General features: G+C 35.5%; 1 protein-coding gene across 4 annotated transcripts in view; it reads right to left on the bottom strand.

Moving 5' to 3' along the window:
- Positions 1-17,658, bottom strand: part of Naa35 (N-alpha-acetyltransferase 35, NatC auxiliary subunit) — a 116,178-nt gene that overhangs the window by 30,961 nt on the left and 67,559 nt on the right. For all 4 annotated transcript variants that reach the window (XM_046425901.1, XM_046425903.2, XM_046425904.1 and 1 more), the window contains exon 12: positions 1,535-1,713. In XM_046425901.1, coding sequence (XP_046281857.1) covers positions 1,535-1,713 — 179 coding nt within the window. The remainder of the gene's footprint in view (positions 1-1,534; positions 1,714-17,658) is intronic.

Consider the following 17,658-nt stretch of genomic DNA (forward strand, 5'->3'; position numbering starts at 1 on the left):
AAATATTAAAAAAATTCTCTCTCTCTCTCTTATCTCATCTCTCTCTCTTTAAAAAAAAAAAGAACATGTTATCTTCTGGGGTATAAAATAGGTTGTTTACACTGCAAAATGTTATAATTAATCTGTTAGACACAATAGATAACAATTAGGATCAGAAAAGTAGATGCAGCAGAAAGAACAGCTCTACTCTAATTCCAAATACGCTGCTATCATCATCTAATTTGGTTACAACTCTCCTGAATCAGCTTGCTTAGATGCAAAATGTCAGTTTATGTCTATGATTTCTTTTATTTTAAAATCCCATGATTCTCAGAATCAGGGAAAACTACTAAAAGTAAAGCAAGCACAAGAGAATTTTGTTTTGTTTTATGTTTTGCTACAACAGAAGGTAATGAAAGTATAAATACTGAAGTTTCGCTAAGGAATGAAGACTTATGTTAGGCTTTAATGACAAAAAAAAAAATAATGCATGAGACAATAAAGGTTTTACAAGAATGAATGGAAATAAGAGCAAAAATCTTTATTGAGCATCAACTGTATCCCAGAAACTGCTGCCCAGTACTGGGAATATAAACTAGATTCTTGTGATCTCAAGGAAAATAGGTACAGTGGCAACCTGTAACCAAAAGGAAGGATTTACAGATGACACAGGGCTAGTAATTACGTACCTGAGCATGCAAAATAACAAACAGCCAAAAATGCCTGTCTATGCATAGTCACACAACACATCTTAGTATGCTTATGTCCCAAGAATCAGTATTCTCTGGTATATTTTCTACCTTTTTCAAATCTTAAATATGTCACTGTACCCTTACCAACTAAAAAGTTCCATCCCTGAATGTTTTAATATTCTCAAATACACCCTGTTTTTCTATATCCTAACACAAAAAGGCTTAATCACAAAATATGGTAGCTTTAAAATGTCCATATTCTTTCAGCCAAAAAGTTCATTTTTTAGGAATTTACCTTAAGGGGGAATGAAACACACTGTATAAAGATTTACCTACAAATATGTTTACCATTGTATTGTTTAAAACAATGAAACAATGAAAACTACCTAAACGTAAAATTAATATGGATTGAAAAAAATCTATAAGCATACAATGGAATAACACATCATTAAAATAATATAAATGCACGTTTATTTGTTGATATGAAAAGGAAAGTGTCCATGAAATAAAGATTAGTGATAAAAAAAACAGGTTATCTAACACCATAATCCTATTTTTATTATATAAAAATATATACATATATACACACACACACACTTTTACAAGAAAGGTTTTGAATCCCATTCTTAAACTGTAGGTGAATTACCTACCCTCTAAACTTTAGCTTCTGAATCTCTACAATGGACAATATAAAATCCTCATGAAGATTAAATATTATGTATGTATATGTATTCCCTCCCCACAACTTAATTATCTTATCAGGGAAAACAGGTAAGCACTATTATTTACCCTTGGACAATCAGACTCTGAAAAGTGATGTTATTAAACCAAAGTTATATTGCAGAATAGAGATTTGTACTTACCAGAATACAATGTAAATTTGTTAAATTCACAACCTCACAGACAGTTTTTATTCTATCTATTAATCTTGTAAAATAGTTGACCATTTCTTCCCTTTTAATTATTTTTGCATATCGAGGGAAGGTGGGTGGAAGTAGCCGCTGGTTAACAAGGGGCTCAAAACCCATCATAATCGGATGATCTAAAAAGAAGAAAAGAAAAAGAGTTTCAATGTTTCTCTGAATTTTAAACTGCAAATGCATAAATATAAAAAGGAAAATGCCTATTCTAAAGGCACCTCCAAATTCTAACCACAAAATCTTATAAATGGATTTTACAATTTATAATTAATTTAAACACAGTTCCCTGCCCCCCCTTAAATGAGATAAACAGACTTAATAACTTCAAAATTGTCCTTTCTACCTACATGGTAGTGGCTGTGGTGATGCAAGGGATTTCCATCAAAATGAACTCCAAGCCAAGAATGGGACTGTGAAGAAAGGTAAATGGGAGCACAAAAACGTCTAGGCTTTACTTCGCTCAACTACTAAGCAACAGGATCAATTGAAATTTAGCTATGTAATAATCCAGAACAGAAGAGCAGCTATCTCAGGCCTCAAGAATCCTTGAATGCATTTCGTACAGAGGTATAATCACATAAGTCCAGGATGTTTTAAGAAAATATTATAAGAGACCTAAGGGCAAGTTCTTTTCTCCCATTCTCTGTTCACTGGTGATTTTGCTTCTCACACACAGTTCCAAATCATGTTTTTCTCAACATGAAATCTAAAATGAGGATGTAAGTCTCAGAAGTAAGAAAGGATTATGAATTTTGGAATCAAAGTTCTCCTGCTGGCTATAACCTAAGAATAAATACAATTTTAGATGTCAATGAAAAAAAACTAAAGCTGAACAAGTACATTATTAAGAATTCAAAACAAATTATCGAACCTTTAGAAGATAGAAAGAAAGTATTTTCTCCTCTGTAGTTATACGAGTTTGATTTTAGAACAATGAAAGGGAATCAGCCCAAAGCAGTGGTGCATACCTATAACTCCAGCTACTCAGGAGGCTGAGGCGGGAGGATCACAAGTTCCTGGTCATGTTGGGCAATTTAGCACAATCTTGTTTCTGAATAAAATGTGAATAGTGGGGAGTATCTCTGGGGTAGAGTGCCCTGGGTTCAATCCCTAGTAGCAAAAAAAAAAATGTTTGTTGTAAACAAGGATGTTGGTTTTGTTGGTTCGGGACTTGACAGCTCTGTGGCTCTTGGACAAGCCTATCAAGGTTCGATAATTTGTCTATGAATAAACTGACAGATTAACAGGAGGGGAACATGTTTGTTATGTACTTAGGCACAGAAGCCTCACAAAATTATGAGGTTCAAGAAGAGCCAGATGGTTGAAGTTTATATAGCATCCTGAGCTACAGAAAGGAACAGGGGAATGGGGTTTCTGGGAGGATGGTGGGGGACACAAGGTATGGGGACATCTATGGTAAATAAAGGTAGTCTTAGTATACAGATAAATAAATCTTTCTCAGGTAGTAAAGGTGGCCTAGCAACCTTCAAAAGTATAGGTGCCTGTGCCAGGCACAGTGGCACATGTCTGTCATTTCAGTGTCTCGAGAGACTGAGGCAGGAGGACTGCAAGCTCGAGGCCAGCCTCAGCAAATTAAAAAGGAATGGCGATGTAGCTCAGTGGTAAAGCACCCCTGGGTTCAATCCCTAGTACCCCCCCCAAAAAAAGATTTCAAAACAAAGTGACAACCAAATTATCATAATACCCCTAAGGCACATATCATTAACTGTTTCTCAGGATCATACAAAGATGTTCCCCCAAGGTTCTTGGCCTTCTTCCTATTGTCCATTCTAAGTTGTTCCTGGTTTAAGTTACTTAGCTTTACATAAATTCCAATTTAACTGATGTTTCTCGGACTAAAATCCTAGGCCTACAATTTTCTTCTTAGGTCCAAATCTATGATTTCTAACTGCAAAAGGGAATTTCCATTTTGCTATCCCAAATCATCTCAAAAAGCACAGGTCAAAAAACTACCTTTATCTTGCCCCTAACACTGACTCTCTCCCTATATCTCCTTTCTCAGTATAAAAACCCATGATTCTTATAATCCTTAAGCTAGCAACCATGTCTCTTTTCATTACGTTATCTACTTTATCAGTCAATAACTTAAGGATTCTAAATCTTAATGTGTACCGAATCTATCCACGCTCTTCACTCCTAGTGCCACTACAATCGTCTACCTGAACTGACTGCTCCTATACTAAATTAATCCTATATACTACAACTCTAATTGTTCTATCTCCTAACTTCATTCTCCTAACACAAAACTTTTATTGACTCCCTATTCTCCATAATATAGATTCTTTGGCAGGGCACTGGAAAGTGCTCTAAAATTTCCTGGTACTCTTATAGAAAAAGATTTTCCATTCTAATGGAAAATTGTGTATTGTCCGATTGACTATAAGAATCAATCAACTGTAGATAGCTGAGGGGTGGCAGCTTTTTTGCCATTTGAAATTTATTTCAACACTTCATTACTCCATATAAAATTGTGCTATTTAAAAATTTTTCATTTGAACCAGTTAGGGTATCTCATTGAATGAATTTAACAAAATTCTTATCATATGCTCATTTTTATATCTGTACGAGCAGTTCTAATTTGACCTTATCTGAAAATTACCTTTAACACTCCCTATTCCCTAAGCACAGTAAGCTGTAAGTAAGCATACTGACGCACAAATATGTTCTGAATCTTTTCCACATACTATTTTCTCTCTATATAAAATGTATTCTTATTCTTAGCCTGGAAGATTTGACACAGCAGGAATAAATTCTCCTCTTATAATACTTTGTTTACATACTTCAACACTGGGGATACACCTCAGCTATATCTCCAGACCTCTCCCAGCTCTCCTCAAAGCAGAAATATCTGGCTGTGTCTCAAATACCTGGCTCATTAACAGGCACTGAATATGTGTTTGATAAAGGACAAGATATGCAGAATGGTAGGGTGGGGTTGCAGCTCAGTGGTAGAGCACTTGCCTAGCATGTGTGAGGCACTGGGTTTAATCCTCAGCACCACATATAAATAAATACATAAATAAAATAAAGGTATGTGTCCATCTACAACTAAAAATATTTTTGAAAAAGATATGCAGAATGCTCAAAATAAAATTAAAGATTGTACCCACCATAATGAAATAGTCTGCATTCCTGATTTATAAACCAGTGTTATAACACTTTAGAACTAAAGTAAATGACTATACAGTAAGAAGCTTCTTTACATACCACCATGAATAAATTTTAAGCTTTAATGATAAATGCACAAAATCAAGATACTTAAATAGTACATCCCACTTATTCTTCCTCAAAGCATTCTAACACATATCTAAAATTATTTCCAAGAATATCCTTTTTTCTCCCCCTTTTGCTGTGGATGGAATGCAGGTCTCCACATACATAGGAAGCAGTCTATCACTAAGCTACATCCCTACCTTCTTGTGTTCTTTCTTTTGTTGTACCAGGGATTTTATCACTGAGTACATCCTCAGTCCTTTTTACTTTGAGACACGATCTTGTTAAGTTGCTTAGGGCCTTATTGAGTTGCTAAGGCTGGCTTTGAACTTGCAATTCTCCTGCCTCAGCATACCAGGCCACTGGGATTACAGGCATGTGCCACCATGCCCTGCCCTTTTATTCTTAATACACATCTTTTCTCAAAGAATCATATGATCATCTCAATAGAAGCAGAAAAAGCATTTGACAAAATACAGTACTCTTTCACGTTTAAAACACTAGAAAAATTAGGGATAATAGGAACATATCTCAACATCATAAAGGCTATCTACGCTAAGCCCCCGGCTAACATCATTTTAAATGGAGAAAAATTGAAAGCATTCCCTCTTAAAAATGGAACAAGACAGGGATGCCCTCTTTTACCACTTCTATTTAACATAGTCTTGAAGAAGCACTGGCCAGAGCAAAAAGAAATTAAAGGGATACATATAGGAAAAAAAGAACTCAAATGAGCACTATTTGCTGATGCTATGATTCTGTACCTAGAAGACCCCAAAAGCTCCACCAGTTTCTAGAACTAGTAGATGAATTCAGCAAAGTAGCAGGGTATAAAATCAACACTCATAAATCAAAGGTATTTCTGTATATCAGTGACAAATCCTCTGAGACGGAAATGAGAAAAACTACCCCATTTATAATAGCCTAAAAAAAAAAATAAATAAATACTTGGGAATCAACAAAAGAGGTGAAAGATCTATACAAAGAAAATAAAAGAACCCTAAAGCAAGAAATCAAAGACCTTAGAAGATGGAAAGATCTACCTTGCTCTTGGATAGGCAAAATTAATATTATCAACATGACCACACTACCAAAAGCACTCTACAGAGTTAATGCAATTCCTATCAATGGCATTCCTCATAGAAATAGAAAAAGCAAACATGAAATTCATCTGGAAAAATAAGAGACCCACAATAGCTAAAGTAATCCTTAGCAGGAAGAGTGAAGTAGGTGGCATCGCTATACCAGATCTTAAACTATACTACAGAGCAATAGTAACAAAAACAGCATGGTATTGGCACCAAAACAGACTGGTAGACCAATGGTACAAAATAGAGGACACAGAGACTAACCCACAAAATTAGAATTAACTTATATTAGACAAAGGCACCAAAAACATGCATTGAAGAAAAGATAGCATCTTCAACAAATGGTGCTGGGAAAATTGGAAATCCATATGTAACAAAATGAAATTAAACCCTATCTCTCATCATGCACAAAACTCAACTCAAAGTGGATCAAGGACCTAGGAATTAAACCAGAGACTCTCCCTCTAATAGAAAAAAAAAGTAGGCCCTAATCTTCATCATGTGGGATTAGGCTCAAACTTCCTTAATAAGACTCCTATAGTACAAGAATTAAAACCAAGAATCAATAAATGGGATGGACTCAAACTAAAAAGTTTCTTCTCAGCAAAAGAAACAATCTGAGAGGTGAATAGAGAGCCTACATCCTGGGAGCAAATTTTTACCCCTTACACATCAGATAGAGCACTAACCTCTAGGATATATAAAGAACTCAAAAAGCTAAACACCAAAAACAAAACAAAACAAAACAAAAATAACCCAATCAATAAATGGGCCAAGGACATGAACAGACACTTCTCAGAAGAGGATATTCAATCAATCAACAAATATATGAAAAAATGTTTATCATCTCTAGCAATTAGAGAAATGCAAATCATAACTAGTCCAAGATACCATCTCACTCTCGTCAGAATGGCAGCTATTATGAAGACAAACAACAATAAGTGTTGGTGAGGATGTGGGAAAAAGGCACACTCAGACATTGTTGGTGGGACTGCAAATTGGTACAGCCAATATGGAAAGCAGTATGGAGATTCCTTGGAAAACTTGGAATAGAACCACCATTTGACCCAGCTATCCGTCTCCTCGGTCTATATCCAAAGGATTTAAAAACAGCATACTACAGGGACTTAGCCACGTCAATGTTCATAGCAGCACAATTCACAATAGCTAAACTGTGGGAACAACCTAGATGCTCTTCAGTAGATGAATGGATTAAAAGAATGTGGCATATATACACAAATGGAATTTTACTCAGCATTAAAAAAGAATAAAATTATGGCATTTGCAGGTAAATGGATGGCGTTGGAGAAGATAATGCTAAGTAAAGTTAGACAATCCCAAAAAAATAAATGCTGAATGTTTTCTCTGATATAAGGTGACTAACTCATAGTGGGGTAGGGAGAGGGAGCATGGGAGGAATAGACAAACTCTAGATAGGGCAGAGGGGTGGAAGGAGAAGGGTTAGCAAGGATGGTGTAATGTGATGGACATCATTATCCAAAGTACATGTATGGGGGCACTGGGACTGTGGCTCAGCGGTGGAGTGCTCACCTAGCCTGTGTGAGGCACTGGGTTCAATCCTCAGCATCACATATAAATTAAAAAAAAAAAAAAATACATGTATGAAGACATGAATTGGTGTGAACATACTTTATATACAGAGACATGGAAAACTGTGTTCTCTATGTGTAATAAGAATTATGATGCATTCCACTGACATATTTTTAAAAAAAGCAATTAAAAAAAATATACATCTTTTTCAGCCTTATACTACAAGTAGAAAATCAAATAGATATTAATACTCATGAAAACTGGATTACCATGGAAAGTAAATATTTAATGGAAAATGAATACAAAAATTTTCTATGTTCTTTTTTTAAAAAAATTAAAAAGTACAATGTAAAACAATATTAATTCCGAACAAATGAGCTATCTTGCCACTGTACTCAGCATTCCTGACCTCTTCTCACTAGATGCCAGAAGGACCCCATTGCTGACTGTGAATGAACTATGTATTAAACCATTACCAAACGTCCCTCAGAAGCCCAGTGGAGACAAATATAGCACTTATTTATAATTCAATTTGGTTACACCCAGGATGTATCAGGAACATATAACCTATCAAAAAAATAGAGTAAAAAATTCCTAGAAATGAAGACAAAGGAAAGACTTAAAGCATGAGAAGTCAATTAAGGGAGACAATACTAGATAGGACAAAATATGAAAAGTATCTCTAACACCTGGAGGATAGAGAATTTGGTTCCTTTTCTTTGCTCCTCGGGTAAATTTTTTAAGTACTAACGTCTCCAAATTTAGGAGGTAAAAGCAGAAGCATACAAAGACTAGGGACAAAAAGTCTTTATGCAGAAAGTTAGAAGTTATTGTAAGTCCCTCTCCATTCCCTGCATAAACTTAAAAATTTTCCCTGTATTTATCTAGACATTATACATACTAATAGTTAAAGCTGTTCTTAATAGCTATTGTTTAATCTCATGCAAACAGACTTTACAATCATACAAAACATCATTAAAGTACTTGTCAAGAAAAGAGATAAAAACTAAGATATAATTTTTAATCAAACAGTTATTCATGACAGACTACAGATGAGCATGAGAGGGGCTGAAAGCTAGAAACGAGTTTGCCCACGGTTTCAAGGAAATGAAAACCATGAAAAGTAACACTTTCCACTTTCACATGTTTATAACACTACTTATCTCAGCCTATTAAAGTGCCCTCAAGAGGCTCGGATGTCCCTTACAATATGAACTCAGAAAAAAACTAATCACTGTTACCTAATGCATGCTCCACTAAATTTTTTGAATTGTATAGAGATCACACAAAATAAGTTCTAGGCTTCATTCTGATTTTACAAGTCTGTAGGTATATAAATTACCTTGGTTTTCCTGTTGAAATACTTCCTATCTAAAATCCTAAAAATCATTCTTAGCACAAGAATGCTATGTAAGATTACTTCCTACTCTGCATTAAAAGCATTTTAAAAACAAAATATGTAACTGCTATTTAAAACATTATGACACACTGGCTTAAGGTATCCCAGTTACTAAAACTCCTTAGGTCATTAACAGAAAAGTATTATACACAGCACAATGTCATTGGATAAGAGAGCTGCAGTATCAATGTGCTTTGGTGTTATTATCTTAAAAGTAAATTAGATATCAAAATCAAAGATATGAAAATGTATCCGTCTATAGAGACATCATATAATTTTTTAAAAACACAACTTTCCAAAATTACATAGGGAATTTACAGTTTATTTATTAAAATGTGATTCTGGATGTCCTTCTCTGGTTATGTTAGTCTACACTTCTTAGTTATCTTTCTATTTATAAAAAGTTATAACATTATGCCCAGTGAAATAAGTCAGATACTAAGATGTAGAAAGCAAAGGAGAGAATGGAGAGCTACTATTTAAAGGATACATAGTTTGGGAGGATGACAAAGTTTTGTAGATAGATGGTGATGGCTGCACAACAGATGTATTGAGTACCACTGAACTGTACACTTAAAATGGTTACAAATGCTGGGCATGGTGGTGCACACCTGTAATCCCAGCTACTCGGGAGGCTGAGGCACAGAAGATCACAAGTTCAAGGCCAGCCTGGGCAACTTTAGCGAGACCCTGTATCAAAATAAAAAAAAAATAAAAAGGGCTAGGGATGTAGTTCAGTGGTAGAGTGCATCTTGCCTACCATGTGTGAGACACTGAGCTTGATCTCCAGTACCAAAAAAAAATTCAAAATAAAAATAAAAAAAATGAATGGTAAATGGTGAATTTTTAAAAACAATTTCAAAACTTACATTAAAGTCGTAAGTACAGTAATTATGTACTCAAATATGTTGAGTATAATTCCTACAAAGATATACATAACCACAATATAATGACCAGAATTAACAAACTAATACTGACCAATTACTATCACAGACCTCATTCAGATATTACAAACTATTCCAATCATGTTCTTCAGATCCATGTCAGTATTATAAGTTCCATTTGTCTTTTACTCTCCTTCAGTATGGAACAGTTCAGTCTCTCCTTGATTTCTAAAATACTGACATCTCTGAAACTAACAAACCAGTAATTCTGTATACTGTCTTTCAATGTAAAGCTGGCTTGTTTCTTCATGATTAGACGTGTATTATGAATCTTAGAAATGTCACAGAAATGATGCAATCTTCTCTTTGGCGTCTATTAGCAAAATAATGGTTTGACTCATAACTGGTGATATATTCTTTGATTACCTGATAAAGGTGATGTCAGACTTCCACATTATACTTACTCCTCCTTTTTTTGAATTAATTAATACTTGGGGAGTGAGAGGAATAGACACCTATATAAATATGCTCATCACTGGGCTGGGGATGTGGCTCAAGCAGTAGCACGCTTGCCTGGCAAGCGTACGGCCCGGGGTTCGATCCTCACCACCACATACAAACAAAGATGTTGTGTCCGCCGATAACTAAAAAAATAAATATTAAAATTCTCTCTCTCTTTTAAAAAAATAAAAAATAAAAAAAATAAACATGCTCATCATTATCTAACTGTCCATTCATGTTGATATGTTGATAAAAAAAAGTAAAAAGGGCTAGGGATATAGCTCAGGGACAGAAATCTTGCCTAGCATGTACGAGGCCCTTGGTTTGATCCCCAGAAGGAAGAGAAAAAAGGATTCAAATTGTCCATTCATTCACTTATGATCAGAACTACTTACTGTGATGGTCACTAATTCAGATTGTGCAAGTGCCCCTTCAAGCTGTCTTCTATGTCTAATTGATATGTTCCTACCAATCTTGGACTGTTTCTCATTTCTGGTATAAGATGTTCCAGACTTATCTAGTTCTTTCCCTGTTCCAGCTAGTTCTCCAAAATGCCCTAGTTTCTTTCAGTGCTACTTTAAGCAGCAAGATCTGGATGATAAGTGTGCTCACTCTGAAGGGGGTTATCAGTGCTTCTAGCCTCTTTAGAAGACAGAGATATAAAGTACATTAATAATTATATGGGTATGCATATGTATACACAGGTTTGTGCAGACATATAATTACATCTAAATTTCCATACCAACATATAGCTATTAGAAATTACAAGATTACCTTTATACCTTTAATTTCAATCTAATTTTTCTCCTTTGCAGACATTTGTGTAACTCAGTTCCCCAACTTGGCACTCCATAATTACCAATTCATTTACACACATATGAAATCATTCCAAAGAACATATGTAATCACTCTTTGTATTAATTTTTAGGGTTGCTGTAACAAATTACCATAAACTGGGCAACTTAAAACCACAGAATATTCATTCTCTCATAGATGATCACCATTGGTTTCACTGGACTGAACTCAAGGTGGTAGAAGAGCAGTAGTCTGGCTGGAAGCACTGGAGAGAACCTGTTCCTTGTTTCTCATGGCTATTCTCACTGCTTGCACAGTGGCTGCAACATGCCTATCTCTCCCTGTCTTCCCAAGACCTTTTCTATGTTTCTTATCAGTGTCCATCTCCTTATGAAGGACAATTATGATGTATTTCAATTCTACCCAGATAATCGCAAGACCCTTAATGACATCAGTAAAGACCCTTTATCCAAATACAGTAACATTCACAGGCTCTCATCAGATTTGGCTTATATTTCCTTCTCTTTAAAATACTGAAAGAATTCTATATCTCTTATTCCATTTGTTTTTCAGTTGGTTTTAGAAGCACCACATAGTCATATTCACAGTTAACATCCCCAAACCAGAAGCCCAAACATTTCCCAGGAAATCTCTTTTACTTACTGTTGGCTATTTCTTTGGGTATTTACCTATGAATTGTCAAATAACAAGGTTATACTACTATTTGATATTATTTCAGATTTATATATTATCTGTCACATGGAGGAAGTCAGAGACTCAGAAAAAACCTGAGGTAGCACAACGATCATATACGTATGTACACTTTAACCCCTTACCTTCAATCTAGAACATGATTCTGGTAATGACCAATACTGAGTATAGGTGTCACCATGTGAGTAAATAAATGATATTCACATCTAGGCCAAACATTTGTGTTTGTCTGTTTTTTGTGGTGCTGGGGACTGAACCCAGGGCCTGCTGCATGCAAAGCAAGCACTCTACCAACTGAGCTATATCCCTAGCCCCTAGGCCAAAGGGAAATAACCTTTATTTTCATATGCATTCTGAACTTAGTAACTGTCTCACTTTGTTTGCTTTGCTTAACACTTAATTCAACCTGAAATCATTTGTAAATTCTCTAAATTGCTTCTCAATGTAGTTCAGCTTTCCATTATCTGCAGGTTCCAAATATATGTGGTCAACCATCCAATGGTTGTGCACCATGTAGTTATATAATAAGATGGCTGCTACAGGCTTTTTAAAAATTTGTCATATAGAGTATAACTATTCATAAGGCATTTATGTTGTATTAGGTATTTATAAGTAACTGAGAGATTATACAAAGTTTAAGGGAGGATACGTATATTTTATATGCAAATACTAATGTCATTTTATGTTTTGTTCTTTTTAGTTATAAATGATGTGGAGTCTATTCTGACATATTTACAGAAACATGGAGTCTGTCTTGTGGATGTACACTATGTTGAGATTCACTGTGATGTATTCATATACATACATAGGAAAGTTATGTCAGATTCATTCCACTGTTTTTCCTATTCCCATCCCTTACTTCACGTGGATTTCCTTTTGTCTAATCCACTGATATTCTAGGCTCCCCACATCCTTGTTCTGTGTTAGTATCCACACATCAGAGAAAACATATGACCTTGAGTTTTTTGGGATTAGCTTATTCCACTTAGCATGACAATCCTGGTTCCATCCATTTACTGGCAAATGTCATAAAGTCATTCTTTATGGCTGTGGCTATGTACCACATTTTCTTTATCCATTCATCTGTTGAAGGGCATATAGGTTGGTTCCATAGTTTAGATATTGTAAATTGAGCTGCTATAAATATTGATGTGGCCCCATTACTACAGTACGCTGATTTTAAGTCCTTTGGATTACACCAAGAAGTCGGATAACCGGGTCAAATGGTGGTTCTATTTCAAATTTTCCAAGGAATCTCCATCCTGCTTTCTATAGTGGTTGCACCAATGTGCAGTTCCACTAGTAATGTATGAGTGTAACTATTCCTTCATATCCTTGCCAACATTGTTACTTACATTGTTTTTCTTTTTTTTAGTTGCAGATGGACAGAATGTCTTTATTTATTTTTTATATGTGGGGCTGAGGATCGAACCCAGTGCCTCATGCATGCTAGGCAAGCATTCTGTCACAGAGCTCCAGCTCCAGCTAGTTACCTGTATTCTTGATAACTGCCATTCTGACTGAAGTGAGATGAAATCTCAATGTAATTTTAATTTGCATTTCTCTGATGTTGAACATTTTTTCATATATTTGTTGACCAACTGTATTTCTTCTTCTGTGAAGTACCTGTTCAATTCCTTTGCCTACTTTGTACTGTGCTAAGTTTTTCGAGTTCTTTATATAGCTGAAAGATTAATGCTCTCTTAGGTGTGTGTGATAAAGACTTTTTCCCATTCTGTAGTCTCTCTCTTCATGTTCTGGATTGTTTCCTTTACTGTAAAGAAGCTTTTTAATTTGATAACATCCCATTTATTGATTCTTGATTTTATTGCTTGTGGTTTAGGAGTCTAGCTGAGGAATTCGGTTCCTAGGCCGCCATTATGGAGAGTTGGACCTACTTTTTCTTCTCATAGGCACAGGGTCTAATTTCATTTGTTACATATGGATTTCCAGTTTTCTCAGCACCATTTGTTGAAGAGGTTATCTTTTCGCCAATATATGTTCATGGAGCTTTTGTTTATGATGAGATAACTGTACTTAGTTGGGTTTTTCTGTGGGTCTTCTATTCTGTACCAATGGTTGTCATGTCTGTTTTGGTACCAATACCAAATCTTCCAAGATTTTCTAATTTATAGATTATAAATTTTCAAAATAGTTTCTGATTATCCTCTGAATTTCAGTAGCAATTTTTGTTACTATAGCTCTGTAGTATAATTTAAAATATGGTATTGTGATGCCTCCTGCTTTACTTTTCTCACTAAGGATTGCTTGGGCTATTCTGGGCCTCTTTATTTTTCCAAATGAATTTCATGACTGCTTTTATTATTTCTATGAAGATCATCATTAGAATTTTAATAGGAATTGAATTAAAATCTGTATATCAATTTTGGTAGTATGGCCATTTTGGCAATATTAATTCTGCATATCCAAAAACATGGCAAACCTTTTTCATTTTCTAAGGTCTTCTTCGATATCTTTAGTGTTCTATACTTTTCACTGTAGAGGTGTTATGGTTTGGATGTGAGGTATTCCCCAAAAGCACTTGTGTGAGACAATGCAAGAAGGTTCAGAAGAGAAACCACTGGGTTATGAGAGCTTTAACCCAATCAGTGAATTAATCCCCTGACAGGGATTAAATGAATGGTAACTGAAGTGGTACGGTGTGGCTAGAGGAGGTGGGAACTGGGGGTGTGGCTTGGGGTATATATTTTTATCTGGCAAATGGAGACCTCTCTCTGCTTTCTGATCATCATGTGAGCCACTTCCCTCCACCATATTCTTCCACCATGTTGTTCTGCCTCACCTTGAGCCCCAAGGAAGGGAGCCTACTGTCTATGAATTGAGACCTCTGAACTGTGAGCCCCCAAATAACTTTTCCTTCTCTACAGTTGTTCGATCTTTCAGCTACAGCAGTGAAAAAGCTGACTAAAACAAGAAGTCTTTTACCTCTCAAGAGTCTGAGTTCCAAGTATTTATTTTTAAGCTACTGTGAATGGGATGGTTTTCCTAATTTCTCTTTCAGTTGATTCATCATTGGTATATAGAAATGCAATTAATTTTATATCCTACTTTGCTATATTCATTTATGAGTTCTAGATGTTTTCTGGGGCTTCTAAATATAGGATCATATAAACAGCAAATAGAGATAGTTTGAGCTTCTTCTTGCCTATTAGTATCCCTTTCTTTCTATTTCTGATTGCTCTGGTTACAGTTTCAAGGACTATGTTAAACAGAAGTGCTGAAAGTGAGCATCCTTGTCTTATTCCTGTTTTCAGAGGGAATGCATTCAATTTTTCTCCATTTAGAGTGATACTGGCCATAGGTTTAATGTATAAAGCTTTTACAAGTTGAGGTATATTCATACTATTCCTTATTTTTCTAGTATTTTATCATGAAAGGATACTATATTTTGTCAAACACCTTTCCTGCATCTGAGATGATCATGTGACTCTTGTCTTTAATTCTATTTATGTGGTGAATTACATTTATTGATTTTCATAGGCTGAAGCAACCTTGGATCCCTGGGATGAAACCCACTTGATCATGGTGCATTATTTTTTAGTGTGTTATTCTATGACATTTGTCAGTATTTTATTAAGAGTTTTTGTACCTATGTTCATCAGGGGTATTGGTCTGAAGTTTTCTTTCCTTATGTGTCTTTGCCTGGTTTTGGTATCAGGGTGATACTAACTTCATAGAATCAGTTTGGAAGGGTTCCATCTTTTCTATTTCATGGAATAATTTGAGGAGGACTGGTGTTAGTTCTTTAAAGGTCTGGCAGAAGTTGGATGAGAATCCATCAGGTCTTGGGCTTTGCTTCGTTCGCAGGCTTTTAAATTTTGCTACTCGAAACTGATCTATTTAAATTTTCTATATCCTCCTGGTTGGATTTTGGGAAGTCATGTCTCCAGAAATCAGTCAGTGTCTTCCAAGATTTTCTAATTTATAGATTATAAATTTTCAAAATAGTTTCTGATTATCCTTTGAATTTCAGTAGTGCCTGCACTGACACTTCCTTTTTCATCATATAAATTTTAATAATTTGAGTCCCCCCTTTTCTATTTTAGTTACTTTGGCTAAGGGTTTATCAAATTTTATTTTTTTTAAAGAACAAAATTTTATTTTGTTGATTTCTTAATTTATTTATTGTTTCAATTTCATTGATTTCGGTTCTGATTTTAATTATTTCCTGTCTTGTACAGCTTTTGCTGATGTTATCCCCCACCCCCACCCCAGGGCCTTGTGATGTAATGTTAGATTATTTATTCCATGACTTTCTATTCTTTTAATGCTTTCTATTATTTTCATGTTATCCCATATTTCTTGAAATTTCTGTTCATAGTCTCTTAATATCTTTTCTCCATAGTTGATTTTATTCCCAAGATTATATATCTGTCTTCATTGCCTGAAACTATCTTCCAAGGGGTCTGTCTGGTCTTTTGGTGATGCTTTCCACTGATTTTTTAGTTAATTATTGATTTCTTCATTTTGAGGATTTCCATTTGGTTCTTTTTCAAAATCTCCTTTATTGCAGTGATTTTTCATGTCCTGTGTTTTCTGTTTTCACTCTATATACTTTTACCTAGCAGATCAGTTTATCCATGAACTTTCTAAATTCCTTCTCTGATATTTCAACTGGCACAATAAACAGAAATGGTATGGTGAGCAATTGCCAACAGTAAAAACAGTAAGTTTGTAAAAGGGCTTGCTATTTCAAAAGGTGAGCAGGGAGAAGGTGGAAGATATGTAGGTTGTGATGATTATGAGGAAGAAGAAAGCAGAAGTACAAAATTAAAGGAAAAGTGGAAGAGAACAGAATTAGGTTGTTAGCAAAAGAAAGGAGAGAAAGAGAATTAAGAGAAATAAGTGAAAAACAAAACACACACACAAAACAAAACAAAATATACTCCTCAAAAACCCTAGCCTTCAAAAGACAGAATCATGAAAAATAACTGCCTTCAAAAAAATGCTAGAAAAGTAAGACAAATATGTACATGTACTAATAATGTCCATGAACCATTCAGCACACAATCACAATCAAAAAGAAAGAAAGGTTCTTGATGAAAAATGAAGGAATTGGGGCTGGGGTTGTGGCTCAGTGGTAGAGTGCTCGCCTCCCATGTGTGAAGCACTGGGTTTGATCCTCAGCACCACATAAAAATAAATTAATTAAATAAAGGTATTGTGTCCATCTACAATTAAAAAATATTTAAAAAAACAAAATAAAAATTAAAAAATTAAGGAATCGTTTCCATCGTGGTAGTCAAAAATTGTCAATGATAATATATGTTGCTTGTCTGTTCCCAAGTGTCTTTTTTGTTTTTTCTTGAGTTATATATTGTGCACAATAGTAGTAGCTGGAGGCTGTCACTGGTGGTGCTTGTCACTGGTTGGAGTTCAAAAATTCTCAGCTTCCCTTCTCAGTAGTTATGTGATGGGGCAGCTTGGAGAGTGTTGTGAGAGGAGTTCCTGGAGGCAGAGCCCCGGAAGGGGTTTAGGTCTAGTTTGTCCCCTTGTGCTTCATTGAATGGTGATTGGTCTTAAGATTTTTAAATCAGCCCATCCCCAGAGCTCTGCTGCTGCTAATCCATGCTGGGAGTCTGCATCCCAGGAGTGTTCCCTGGGTTCCACTAGTGCACTGGAGGAGCCAATCCTTCACCCCCTCCACCACCTGCAGATCCTGTCCTTCTGGCCCTTTCCAGCCTCCTAGGCTCAGTCCCCAGGCACACAGTCACTCTCACCCACCCAATCAAATTCCTGACCAACCCCTGTTAGTCCCTCATGCCACCAGACTCCAAGGGTGAGAGGGACTTGAGATCTCTTGGGTCTGAATGCCCAGTATTCCCCAGGGCAAAACATCTGAATTTCTCCTGGTTTTCTATTCACACTCTGAGTTATGTGATA

Source organism: Marmota monax, unplaced genomic scaffold (genome assembly GCF_021218885.2).
Source record: "Marmota monax isolate L192 unplaced genomic scaffold, Marmota_monax_Labrador192_F-V1.1 WCK01_AAM20220418_F8-fsc00265, whole genome shotgun sequence".
In the NCBI taxonomy this organism is placed as follows: Eukaryota; Metazoa; Chordata; class Mammalia; order Rodentia; family Sciuridae; genus Marmota; species Marmota monax.